The sequence below is a fragment of the Muntiacus reevesi genome, chromosome 4 (assembly GCF_963930625.1).
Source record: "Muntiacus reevesi chromosome 4, mMunRee1.1, whole genome shotgun sequence".
NCBI classification, from domain to species: domain Eukaryota; kingdom Metazoa; phylum Chordata; class Mammalia; order Artiodactyla; family Cervidae; genus Muntiacus; species Muntiacus reevesi.
Genome location: NC_089252.1, coordinates 119,874,867 through 119,889,130, shown reverse-complemented (window position 1 = coordinate 119,889,130; position 14,264 = coordinate 119,874,867). Strand labels below are relative to the sequence as shown.

At 45.1% G+C, this 14,264-nt stretch overlaps 1 protein-coding gene across 1 annotated transcript in view; it reads right to left on the bottom strand.

The window, feature by feature from the left end:
* Positions 1-206: 206 nt before the first annotated feature.
* The window catches only part of TPH2 (tryptophan hydroxylase 2), a 95,428-nt gene continuing 81,370 nt past the window's right edge, over positions 207-14,264 (bottom strand). The window contains exons 9-11 of the mRNA XM_065935467.1: positions 12,605-12,700; positions 511-644; positions 207-381 (exon numbers count right to left, since the gene is read on the bottom strand). Of these exons, the coding sequence (XP_065791539.1) occupies positions 207-381; positions 511-644; positions 12,605-12,700 (405 nt within the window). The remainder of the gene's footprint in view (positions 382-510; positions 645-12,604; positions 12,701-14,264) is intronic.

The window sequence follows — 14,264 nt, the reverse complement described above, 5'->3', positions numbered from 1 at the left end:
CTGCTTCATACAATGAGTGGCTCTCTGCCATTGGGCTCTTTATGGTGTTTCACACATTATCACAGTAAGTTACAAGTAGGTAGGAATACACAGAACTGCGTGCTTACTAGCCAAGCCATGACACAGAAAGCTATTGGTGTTATATGACACTGAATTGTTGTTAAGCCCCCAAAACATCATGCTGGCAGTGACACGGGTCCCAGGCATCAAATCCCCAGATACTGGTTCATTTTGTTCAAGGCATCACACACAGTGTTCAAGTCGCTGCGGAGGTCCTGCACCACATTCTCAATACTCCTGGTGTCTTTCAGAATTTCAATACTCTGAGTGTAGGGATTGAAGTAGACTGAGAAGGGACGGGTAATTGACTTTGCGAAGTCTCTGCAAAATAAACAGAACAGAGAAGAACATGGGATCAACCCTCACAGGTTCAAGAGACAGATATAAGGAAGGAACAGAGCCAGCAAAATAAAAAGTCACGTTCTCCAGATGGAAGCACAAGAAATTTACCTCATCTTTTCTTTGGCTTCTTCAAAACTTTCTGAAACAAAGTAGGCTTCCTGGAAGGTGGTGATAAGGCATTCCTGCAAGCAGGTTGTCTTTGGGTCAAAGGCTTTCACACACGCCTTGTCAGAAAGAGCATGCTGCAAAACACACCGTGAAACCTGTTAAAGTCCCGGATGAGACTGCCACCAGCTCACACTCCTCCAGAGCAGCTCAGTCCTCCCACAGAACTGCCCAGTCACTCATCCACTGTGGCATGGGGACTCTCCCCACAGAACTGCCCAGGTATCATTCACCATGGCATGGGGACTCTCCCCACAGGGCTGCCCAGTCACTCATCCACCATGGCATGGGGACTCTCCCCACAGGGCTGCCCAGTCACTCATCCACCGTGGCATGGGGACTCTCCCCACAGAACTGCCCAGTCACTCATCCACCGTGGCATGGGGACTCTCCCCACAGAACTGCCCAGTCACTCATCCACCGTGGCAGGGGGACTCTCCCCACAGAGCTGCCCAGTCACTCATCCACCGTGGCATGGGGACTCTCCCCACAGAGCTGCCCAGTCATTCATCCACCGTGGCATGGGGACTCTCCCCACAGAGCTGCCCAGTCACTCATCCACCGTGGCATGGGGACTCTCCCCACAGAACTGCCCAGTCACTCATCCACCGTGGCAGGGGGACTCTCCCCACAGAGCTGCCCAGTCACTCATCCACTGTGGCATGGGGACTCTCCCCACAGAGCTGCCCAGTCACTCATCCACCGTGGCAGGGGGACTCTCCCCACAGAGCTGCCCAGTCACTCATCCACCATGGCATGGGGACTCTCCCCACAGAGCTGCCCAGTCACTCATCCACCGTGGCATGGGGACTCTCCCCACAGAAGTGCCCAGTCACTCATCCACCGTGGCATGGGGACTCTCCCCACAGAACTGCCCAGGTATCATCCACCATGGCATGGGGACTCTCCCCACAGAACTGCCCAGTCACTCATCCACCGTGGCATGGGGACTCTCCCCACAGAAATGCCCAGTCACTCATCCACCGTGGCATGGGGACTCTCCCCACAGAAGTGCCCAGTCATCCACCGTGGCATGGGGACTCTCCCCACAGAAGTGCCCAGTCACTCATCCACAGTGGCATGGGGACTCTCCCCACAGAGCTGCCCAGTCACTCATCCACAGTGGCATGGGGACTCTCCCCACAGAGCTGCCCAGTCACTCATCCACCGTGGCATGGGGACTCTCCCCACAGAACTGCCTGGTCACTCATCCACCGTGGCATGGGGACTCTCCCCAAGGCACAGGGAAGGTCTGTGAAGGGTTTTGTTTGTTTGGTTGGTTGTTTTGAAGTCTCTTAGTAGCTGAGGGGACAAAAAGGAGATAACGGTATTATCTTATTTACTAATAACCAAATTCATACTGAAAGGCCATTCAGAGTTGGAACCCCACAGAATGTGCATGCGTGCATGGTTGTGTCAGACTCTGTGACCCCATGGTCTGTAGCCCACCAGGCTCCTCTGTTCATGGGATTTCCCAGGCAAGAACACTGGAGTGGGCTGTCATTTCCTCCTCCAGGGGATCTTCCTGACCCAGGGACCAAAACTGCCTCTCCTACATCTCCTGCGTTGGCAGGCAGATTCTTTACCACTGCGTCACCTGGGAAGCCCAACTCCACCGAAATGAAATTTTAAATCTATGCTATGAATAGAAACAGGAGAGAGAACAAATATGGTCTTAAATTTATTGCTATAAGCAATGGACTGGAATTTCCCTTAAATGGCAGAAGTAATAATTACCTGCGTGCAGAGGTAATTGGGACTCTGACTGAACTATTTATGGACTCACTGTGAGACATTCTGAGGCCAAGGACTATGATTCAGCAGAGGCTGGAGTGGGCCTGAATATTTGAGGATACATGCAAAGCATTCATTTACCTTCCCTCAAGCACAGCAGAGCAATATACAGCAGATAAATATTGCCAGGTGGGAAAAAAAAGAGCTAATATTAACAGCTATATTTATGCTCAGAGCAGACATGACAGACACAGGAAAGCTAATGCAGGTCCTCTGCGAACCATCATCAGCCCTGTTCAGGTCACTCCATGACTGACGCTAAGAACAGCAAGCAAGGATGAATGGTCGTATTCAGGATAAACCCAGTGATGCTAAAATTTAGCACTCATTTCCTGCCACCTGCGTGCGTATAGCCCCTGGATCTGTGGTTCTCACACAGAATGTGCCTGAGACCACTGAGGAGCCTGTAGAAAACGCAGAAACCCAGGCCTCAAGTTTTATTTGGAAGGTCTGGATAAATCCCAGAAGTCTGCATTTGAAAGGCATCCACGGTGATTCAGACAGGTGGTTGTAAATTATATTTTGAGAAACACCCCCCTGATTCTTTCCTTCTTAACTTAAATGATAAACTGGTCGGGAGAGAGAGGCAGAGGGAGAAAAGGTAGCAGAAACAGCCTTGAACTGAGAGTTAGAAAACCTATTTGCAGGGCAGGAACGGAGACGCATGGAGACTGGACTTGTGGACACAGAGGGGGCGGAAAGGGTGGGATGACTTGGGAGTTGGAATCGGCATGTATACACCACCATGTGTGAAATAAACAGCTAGTGGGCAGCCGCCAGATAGCACAGGTGCCTCAGCTTGGTACTGTGTGCTGACTCAGAGGGTAGCATGGGGTGGGGAGGTGCGAGGGATGCTCAGGAGGGAGGGGTGTGTGTGTGTGTGTGTGTGTGTGTGTGTGTGTGTGTGTGTGTGTGTGTGTGTGTGTGTGTGTGTGTGTGTGTTAAAGAGAGAGAGCAAGAGAGAGAGAGCGTGAGTGAGAGCAAGCTGATTCACACTGCTGTCCAGCAGAAACCAGCTCAATCCTGTGACGCGTTTATTCTCCAATAAAATATATTAATAAGTGGTGAATCACAGAGAAAGAAAGAAGAGAAAACTTGGACTCTAGTCCAGGCGTTGCTGCTAACTGGGTAAACTTGGCAGATGATTTCACCTCTCTGGGTCCCCATTTCCTGTGTGTCCATGAGCAGTCTGGGCTGGCTGATTTCTGAAGACACTCTATTCCAGTCTCTGGTCCACCCAAAGCACTTCTCAATCTCTAACTGCTAAGGTTTTCCCAGAGAAACACTGAAAAACCTTTCCTGTTCAATATTCCTGGTGCATTCCCGCAACAATTTCACAATGCTTGGAATGATTTGTAGCCTTCTATGAAGAAGGCTGTGGTTCCCTAAGTGTGAAAATACAATAGTGAACCCAAGGACTGACGGGTGAGAGAAAGGGCACATGGTCCTACCCTGGGTGAGATTTGCTTTCCTGCCAAGTCCCATTGTCCAGATCAACGCAGATGTGAATCAGGGAATGCACAGGGCCCTATCGAGTGAACTAATTTTTTCTTGGCCCACAGAACAACTTCATTATATGCGGAAGGTCACTACACCAGCACATGCATTTGTGCTATATTCAAGGCAGTGCAGTGAACATCAGGGGATTTGGGGTTCCACATGACTAATAATTCTGTCCACATTTTTAAAACGACTTCACAGTTTCAAAGAAACAAACTGTGCTTTGATGAGAGTTGTTGCTTTTCTTGGGGATGGTTTTGATTCCTGTTTCCTGTACAGTGTCACGAACCTCCGTCCATAGCTCTTCAGGCACGCTGTCTATCAGATCTAGTCCCTTAAATCTATTTCTCACTTCCACTTTATAGTCATAAAGGATTTGATTTAGGTCATACCTGAATGGTCTAGTGGTTTTCTCCACTTTCTTCAATTTCAGTCTGAATTTGGCAATAAGGAGTTCATGATCTGAGCCACAGTCAGCTCCCGGTCTTGTTTTTGCTGACTGTATAGAGCTTCTCCATCTTTGGCTGCAAAGAATATAATCAATCTGATTTCGGTGTTGACCATCTAGTGATGTCCATGTGTAGAGCCTTCCTTTGTGTTGTTGGAAGAGGGTGTTTGCTATGACCAGTGCGTTTTCTTGACAAAACTCTATTAGCCTTTGCCCTGCTTCATTCCGTACTCCAAGGCCAAATATGCCTGTTACTCCAGGTGTTTCTTGACTTCCTACTTTTGCATTCCAGTTCCCTATAATGAAAAAGACATCTTTTGGGGGTGTTACTTCTAGAAGATCTCATAGGTCCTCATAGAACTGTTCAACTTCAGCTTCTTCAGTGTTACTGGTTGGGGCATAGACTTGGATTACCGTGATATTGAATGGTTTGCCTTGGAAACAAACAGAGATCATTCTGTCGTTTTTGAGATTGCATCCAAGTACTGCATTTCAGACTCTTTTGTTGACTATGATGGCTACTCCATTTCTTCTAAGGGATTCTTGCCCACAGTAGTAGACATAATGGTCATCTGAGTTAAATTCACCCATTCCAGTCCATCTTAGTTCACTGATTCCTAGAATGTCAATGTTCGCTCTTGCCATCTCCTCTTTGACCACTTCCAATTTGCCTTGATTCATGGACCTAACATTCCAGGTTCCTATGCAATATTGCTCTTTACAGCATCAAACCTTGCTTCTATCACCAGTCACATCCACAGCTGGGTGTTGTTTTTGCTTTGGCTGCATCCCTTCATTCTTTCTGGAGTTATTTCTCCACTGATCTCCATCCTAAAGGAGATCAGTCCTGGGTGTTCATTGGAAGGACTGATTTTGAAGCTGAAACTCCAATACTTTGGCCATCTGATGCGAAGAGCTGACTCATTTGAAAAGACCCTGATGCTGGGAAAGATTGAGGGCAGGAGGAGAAGGGGATGGCAGAGGATGAGATGGTTGGATGGCATCACTGACTCAATGGACATTGGTTTGGGTGGACTCTGGGAGTTGGTAATGGACAGGGAGGCCTGGCATGCTGTGGTTCATGGGGTTGTAAAGAGTAGGACATGACTGAGTGAATGAACTGAACTGAACTGTTGCTCCTCTGCAAAGAACAGGCCTCCTATTGGTCCCCCGTGATTTCTGGAACTAGAAGTTGCTTTCTTTGCAGCCATACAATCTGCATGCATTTTATTTATTATGTTGCTCAAATTGTCCATTTATCCATCGGTACATACAAAAGGAAGACAGTGCCTGCCTTAGTGTCCCTGATGCTTGCATATTCCCACACTCACATTGAGGTGCATGGGTAGAGAGGTAGCAGAACAGGCTGTATGAACGTTCAGGGCACAGCTCCCTTGGGGCTCCCTGCTGAGCCAGACTTCTCACTGGGCCAAGGACAAGCAAGGGAAGAGGAGGAAACTTATCTACCTAGGTCTGCAATGTGACAGACCTTGGCTGCAACAGGACCGTAGGACCTTTAGCAGTCATCCTCATGTGTAGAGGATGCCTCTGGTATACAATAACAGATATCAAAATTAGTGTAGTTTTAGAAAAATGTATCATATGATGATTCTACTAGATACTCAAATGAGCTCATTTCATCATTTTAACAGATAAATGAGATGAGAGTAGACCAAGAAAAAGCCCAGAAGGCAAGGTGCTCTGACTCTAAGAGAAGTCAGTGCATTCACAGCATATGATTTGAAGCAAAGACCATTAGCTAAGATATCTCACACTTGACTAATACAATCATCAAAAGGACAACTAGAAGTTCATTGTTATAAACTTTCAACAATGTAGTCTATTCTCAAGATCCTGCTGCATCCGACAGCTGGTTATATGTTGGGGACCGCTCCATCCATGGAGTATGAGACCAGTTCTCCGCTGTGGCTGTTAAAAATATAGGGATGATAATAGTACCCAAGGATTAGCCTGGAAAATGAAGAGTCCATAGTTGGGGGAGCAGCCACTGAGTGAGGCCAACAAAGGAGGTGGCAATCACACCAGTAAGTGTCTCACTTACTAGTGGGAAGTTCTGTGTGATGACCGCCAGGCACATCCATGCAGCCCATGAAGGGCCCCTGCTTCAGAAAACTAAAGCAAAGCTCAAGGCTTATAGAATATCGGTCACATCTCCACTGGTTCCACCGCTCAGTGGAGCAAAGGCCTACTGAGTTTGCTTCTCAACTCCTATCCACATCTCTCTGTAAGCCACCTTGGTCTTAGGGAACAAGTTTCACACTCTCTCCTCTGTGTCCAGAGTCGATTCTCTGTAAACATACAGCCAAACTGCTTGATGTCCCCAGGGAGCTCTGTGGTGAATCCTTTCCAAAGTGTTAAGAGTCTGATATCCTGAAGTCTGCAAAAATTAATCCAATTTCCTGCAGAGGCTTTCTAATGCTGAGAGAATCTGGCTGAGAGCTTTTTACTCTGAAGCCATTTTTAAAGTGCAGGAATGCTTGAGAATCACCTCCTCTCATCTACATCCTCTCTCAAAGGGCTGTTTTGGATTTATCCACAGGGCAAAAGGCACACAGGACTAGGAGCCAGGAGACCTGGATTCTAAACATAGCTGTCCCAAAGGTTTACCAGATGAGTGAAAATTCCCCAGGTCAGGATGCAATTTCCTCTTTGAGAAACTGCAAAGATTATATCTACCTGAACTCTAAAGCTCTTCTTGCAATATGGTTCTAACAGGGCCTGCCATACACAGGGCTTCCCCGGTGGTTCAGATGGTAAAGAAACTGACTGCAATGCAGATAAACTGGGTTCCATCTCTGGGTCAGGTAAACACAGCCTTCGTACCATGGTCCCCTCCCTCCACCCCAACCCACATAAATTCACCATAGCAGCCTTTCCCACTGGGCCTGGGTATGGTCTTCCCACCCTCCCCAACAGAGATGGCCATTACCAATTAACTGACTTTAGTGCACGAATTTAAGACTTTTTTTTTGGCCTGTTACAGTCTTTTAAATAGAAATTTCTTTTCAGCATCAAAAATTTCTCAGAGTTATTCCACCTCTGTAAGCCTATTCCAGTGTTCATCTGGAAAATGGGAATAGTTCCAGTGTCTATAACCTGGGAATGTGATAAGGATTAAACGAAAAAATGCACGCGAAGTGTTGGGCAAGTGGGAAGCACTCTGTACACTTGGTTATCATGGCTGCTTCAGGCTCCCAATGATGCCTGGTGTACATATGCAGTAAGCCACACCTTCCTGCACTGGGGCAACTCTTCTGGAACCATCGAGAAAGATGCATGGCCCTAGCTATGAGACTGCCAGGTCCTAGACCGCAACAGTGCCGGGCCTGAGTTTATCAGCTTAAAATCTTCCTTCCTCCCAGCCACCTGCCTTTGCAATAACACGAAGTTATTATCTCAGCTCTTCTAGATGTCAACCTGTGATCCTCACCCTCTATATTAGGACAGGTTAAAGTTGGGGAAAAACTCAAGTGTGAAGTCTAGGTAGTTTGGCCCCTAGATCCTAAATAAAAATTTACAAACACCCTTACACTCACACTACAATCATCTTTTCCTACATCAGAACAACAAACATATAATATAATAAGTATGTATGCATGTCTATAGTATTTTTTGAACCCCCCCTTAAATGTTTTTCTTCTAACTGAGCACAGAATGGTCACAACATCCCTACTGCCAAACTGAGTATCACACTTTTTCATCAGTGATGTTGAAAGTTTCAGCAGTTTGAACAAGATTCTGGGGGCAGGAGGGGGCATTGGGACAAACTCCCTCAACAAGAAATCCCTGTGTAAAAGCCAAAGACCCTTCTCCAGCGCCCATTGTCTGATCTTTGCTCTGTTCTTACGAACTGTGCTGCTTCAGGAAAGGAAGGGGTGGGAGGAAGGGAGCTGGGGGCCCTCTGAACACAGTGCAGGCGGAGCAGCTCAGAGGCTCTCAGAGCCCTAGCTCCAGCCACCCCGCCGACACTGGAAGACCCAGGGGAACACACAGGGGCCCTGGGCCACCTCCACAGCCTGGCTGTAACGACCAGCCTCTGATCACCTCACAGAGTTGCTGCAAGTGGCCGTAAATACAAATGATTGTAGTAAATATAAAGCTGTTCTGGGAATGCTGATGACCAGCTACGTAAATTCACCATGCAAGGATATCCTAAAACTAAAGCCAAAATATAGTAACTAAATTTTCAAAAACCACCAGCCTTTTCAAAACCTGAAAAACAGAACAAATGTATTTGTATGTAATATTCCAGCGACACTTACGAAGTAGATGCCATTTGCCAAAGAAAAGTATAATTTCTGCCCTTAAGGAAACAAAGAACTTATGCTCTTACCTGCAAAAAGGAAGGAGAAATTACCTTTCATTTTTGAGATGGATTAAGATGGTTGGATGGCACCAATGACTCAATGGGCATGATTCTGAGCAAATTCCGGGGGATAGTGAAGGACAGGGAAGCCTGGCGCAGTGCAGTTCATGGGGTTGCAAAGAGTCAGACACGACTTAACGACAACAAACTTTTGAGATAAGATTCAGTCAATTCATCAACTAGCAAGCAGTCCTTTACCCCCTAACAAGAACAAACTATGCTGTTGCTTCTCCAGGAGGACTGGATTCAGCAAAGACCCATGTTCACCCCTTTCTTAGATTTTACCCCCTAAAGACACAAACTTTCTTGAAAACTGAAACTTTCAGTTTTGAGCTTGTTGAGTAAAATAAGTGAAGGAATGAGTGAATAATAAATTTTTTAAATGACAGTCATACAATTAAGTCAACTCTGAGATAGAAAAAGAATAGAAAAAGGAAAGAAACACGCTAAACTGTGAGTGAACAGCAAGAATTATCCCATTTTCAGCCTTTTGTAAAGTCAGTTTTCCAGATGATCTAGCTCATTATCAACTGCTCCCCACAGTGATGAAGGTTTGGAAAGGTCCTTCCAAGTACACTTCTGGAATTCCTAAAAGCACATCACAGAAAAAATGGTTAGAACAAGAGAGGGAGAGCAATCACTGCTGAGATGTTTTTGATATCCTTTATAGTTAGCAGATGTATGGTAGCTTTTATAAGCACTTCCATAATTATTTCCTTTATATCTTCAAAGATAAAAAATAAGCATTGTCAAAAACTACGAAGGAAAAATGAAAGGTATCCTTCAAACTATAGAGACACTGCTTAGAAGTACTTGGGCAACTCTGAAGTGCAACATTTATTCCTGAAAACCGAGCCTCCTAAAGCACACATTTTAAAATGTGCCCAGTTCAAGAAAAGAAGATGAATTGTGGAGACTTATGTAAAAGTTAGAAGGACTACACCAAAACTTCTGACAGCTTACCCAGAATGGACTATAACTGGAACAGCAAAAACAGATTTTACCGCAAAAGGTAACCACATTCAAAACTGCATTAATAGGCAGGTTTGTACAAGAATTATTATAATGCTGTTAATAAAGTTATCCCCACATGGGCTCAAAACTATCATCTGTTCATGCAAATAAAAGTTGGACAGATGTATTCACAAGTGCAGGGAGAGGACCCTGGACACTCAGGCCAAGGTGAGCAGGGATGGGGTAAGGGTAGGGCAAAGCTAAGACACCAGCGAAAGCTCTTGTGTTATGTATTCTCTGCAAACAGTCAGAAGACATTTCAGAGAGAAAGAATTTCTGAGTTGTAAAAATGGTCCAAATAGCAATCATAGGGATGTTGGAGTGTTGAAATATGGGAATGGAAGAATGCTAATGACCAGAGCTGATGTACCAGAACAAGAAGATTCACGGCAGACAATGCCCTTCAGTGTCCATGTTTCTGGCTGATTTCCATTTCCAGATGACTCGATCCGTACCGACAGAAACAAAAACAACAGATTCACCCGAGTGCTGCCTACACATGCCTCGTTAACCAGACCAGAGGACCCTGACAAAAGTTGGGGCAATGAGAGATTTGCTTCCTTTTTTTTCTGGTGTCATTTGTAAGCCCTCTGAAAAGAATGTAAACAGATGCAACTCAAGAGCTACATCATTTTCTGACTAATTCTTTTTTCTAGGAAATCAAGAAAGAGTCTATAGAAAGCATGGGTCACACAGGGAGATGACATCACGCTATGGCTTGTGAGCATTGAGATTAACCCCACATGGATGTTTTTGTTGCTGAGAACTTAGAAAAAAAATTTTTTTTCACCATATCATATCAGGCCTTTGTTATGTTGAATATTACCATCTGTTCCAGAGAGGCCTGGCCTCACAGCTCCCGTAACAGGCCAGGCTCTGAGGAGGGCACACTCACGGCACGGTCTGTGGGCTGATCCAGCACCTCCCCTCCCTTTCCCACTCCTCCAAGTCATCCTCCCCTCTCTTCCAGAGTCATCCTTCCCACTCCTCTGGAGTCATCCTCCCCACTCCTTCAGGGTCATCCTTCCCACTCCTCTGGAGTCATCCTCCCCACTCCTTCAGGGTCATCCTTCCCACTCCTCTGGAGTCATCCTCCCCACTCCTTCAGGGTCATCCTTCCCACTCCTCTGGAGTCATCCTCCCCACTCCTTCAGAGTCATCCTTCCCACTGCTGGGGGTCATCCTTTCTACTCCTCTGGGGTCATCCTTTCCACTCCTCTGGGGTCATCCTTCCCACTCCTCCAGAGTCATCCTTCCCACTCCTCTGGAGTCATCCTTCCCACTCCTTCAGAGTCATCCTTCCCACTGCTGGGGGTCATCCTTTCCACTCCTCTGGGGTCATCCTTCCCACTCCTCCAGAGTCATCCTTCCCACTCCTCCACGGTCATCCTTCCCAGTCCTCCAGAGTCATCCTTCCTAGTCCTCCAGAATCCGCATAGGCGGCAGCACCCTCGTCAGGGAGACTTCCCAAGCATGGCCGAAAATGTGACAGGCGCGTTCGTCACACTGTCTGTGTTACCTCGGTTGTTCGTCTCCTGCACTAGAACATTACCTGCTTCTGGCAGGGGCCCCAGGTGGTGGGCTCAGATCCTGGAGCTCACACCGCCTGGACTCGGGGCCACCTCCGACACTCACTAACTGTGGGACCTTCAGCACGCTCCTTACTGACCTTTACCCTCTGTGCCTCACCTGTGATGACGATGTTGCTTATCCTACTGTGTTGCTAGGAGAATTAAGTGGGTTAATAAGTTCACCTTAAATCCTAAGGTTTATTGAAGTGTCTTTTGAGAGAGCTGTTATCTTTTTCATTTTCTTATTCTTCATCATGACTATCTGTCTTTGTATCCTCAATGCCTGGCCCAAGTACACGGTGCATAGTAGATGCTCAACCAAATATCTGAGAATTGAATGAAGTCATAAAGTGAGTGGACTGAATAAAACTACAGCTAAATCACATTTTTCAAAACTATAAACATCTGAAAAGCTCTAGTAAACATACACATCCCAGGATAATAAATATCCTGTAAGGATAATGAATATCAATATTCAAAATAAAAACCCTAGGACTGTCCATAATCCTGACCTCAGTCTGAGTAATCAAAGAAAGATTAAATTATTTTCAGTACCATTTCCAGATTAGATAACACAATGCATTCTAAATTCATCAAAACTTCCTATCCCCCAGTGGTATACAGATAGAAATTCTTAATTAACCAGAATAGTTAAATGATCAGAATGTCCCAGACCTCAACATTTCTGAACGAATTATTCTACTGTATTTTAAGGCAAAAAAAAAAAAAAAATTGTGTATATATATATATATATATATATACCATCCATTAAGCATCACTGCCCATGTTAGATACCTCTCTGACCACATGTACATTTAAGTGTTTTTTTTTTAATTTTACATGCCCATAAATATTTTAATTTACATCAGTTGTGAAGAAGCTAAAATAAGCTCAAAATCCCCTTTGGAAAGTAGATGCTAGGGAATCCATGGGAGCCATGGGGGTGACAGAATTGAGAGTAGCCAAGCCCCCTCACAAAGAAATTTTATATCAGTGGGATCATTGCTAGCTCAGTGCGCACTTCTCAGTACCATATTTAGGCCAGTCATTTGTTACCCAACATCTGAGCATACATTTGTCATTCCTGTTGATTCGGGCACACGGCTGCTCATCCATTTGAGTCACACCACAAACCCAGAAAGGCATGACCCATTTTCAAAAGTGTAAAAAGTCAGGTCAGCACCCACATATGAGGTGCCAAGTCCTCTGTACTAAATATTTATGGGGTATCTGTGAGTAGAGAGACTCAGACAGACGAATCAATATTTTCTGTGACCTTGAACCAGTTTGCTTGGGAAGGATATTTTGCTCACAGCTTCATACCTTTAATTCTCCAATGGAGGAAAGCAGTCCAGCGCCATATGCCCGCAGCTGCCCTTCTTGTTTGCAAAGGCCAAACTCAATTGTGAAGAAATAGCACTGCAAAAAAAATGTGTTTAATGGACACATATCCAGGGAACTGGGCAACAAGTTCTTCTGTAAAATAAAAGGGCACCCAAAATAAAACGGTGCCCTGTGCATAATTTCTTCAGCACCGTCAATGCAAATGCATCTGAATCAACACTTATTCACATTATTCTCTTGCCTGATAATCCCTCCCTAGGTTAAAGGTATATGGGAAAAGCGTTAACTGCTAAGAGTCTTATTTTTCCTAGATTCAGAAACCCTATGAGTCAAATCGTATCCCTTGCAACAATTTTAAAATTTAAAAAAACAGATTTATAGAAAATTAATCTGTCACAGTGATAATGCCACAAGAATATGCTACTATATTTACTAAGTTGTGGTTCAGTAACATAAATAAATCTGTGTAAATGTGGAAAAATAACTTAGAATTCAACGATCCCAAACTGATTTTTACAGTTGGTTTATTCATTTAGCAAACATTTGTTGAGTTCCTACTATGTGCCAATGCTCGGTAAAGAATTGTGGTGAAGAAGCTAGGAGAGTCCAAGAAAACAAGTGTATGCCTTCCAAATTACCATTTTCTTAGCAAAATCTTAAACGGATGCCAATGTATGCACTTATATGTGTGTGTGCGTGCATGCTAATTCACTTCAGTCGTGTCTGATTCTTTGCGACCACATGGAATGCAGCCCAGCAGGCTCCTCTGTCCATGGGATTTCCCAGGCAAGAACACTGGAGTGGGCTGCCATTTCCTTCTCCAGAGCATCTTCCTGATCCAGGGATCAAACCCACGTCTCCTGCACTGGCAGGCAGATTCTTTACCACCAGGAAAGCCCACATACTTACACACGCATACATTAAATACATATAGTAAGAACCATTTCATTGACCCACTGCAGCTTCCCCAAGATACTAAAAGCTACACTTGCTTCTGTTAAGTTCCTACAAATCAACCTAGATAAACAGAAATCTCTGTACAGTCAAGCGACTCACAATGCTCTTGAGAGGAGCTGAAGTTACATTATTTGTGCTCTAAAAGTAAAGTGAGAGGCTGACAATGAGCAATAAAAAAATGCATCAAATTAACGCTGTTCTATACCAGTGATGATGGAGCAACAAAGGTGCTGAGAAAGAGAATTTAAACACCCCTGAAAGGGAGAGAAAACCACAATTATTTCTAGCCTATGGCCGTTTGCTCTGCTTTTATTTGGAGGTTAAGATGTCCCTTGGTTCCCAAGCATTTTATATTTTTATTACATGTGAATGACCTCTGAACTGGAGCAGCCAATATGCTGGCGCCCTGGACTGCACCTCAAGGACTGCTCATTCCAGGTCACAGTGCTGAACCTCTGGAGGCAAAATTTCCTTTCCTGACTCATCTCCCCAAGAAGCTAAAATCACAGCCCTTCCTACCTTGTCACCACCCACAGCACCTACCAGCCTCCTCCTTACCCTGTTCTGACTTGGCTTTCTTTTCAATCACATCACTTTTTGACATGGATTTCCATTTGTGTATGAAATGTACTATTTGTCATCCGTTTCCCCCGTAACATTATCAGCTCCATGAGAGCGGTAT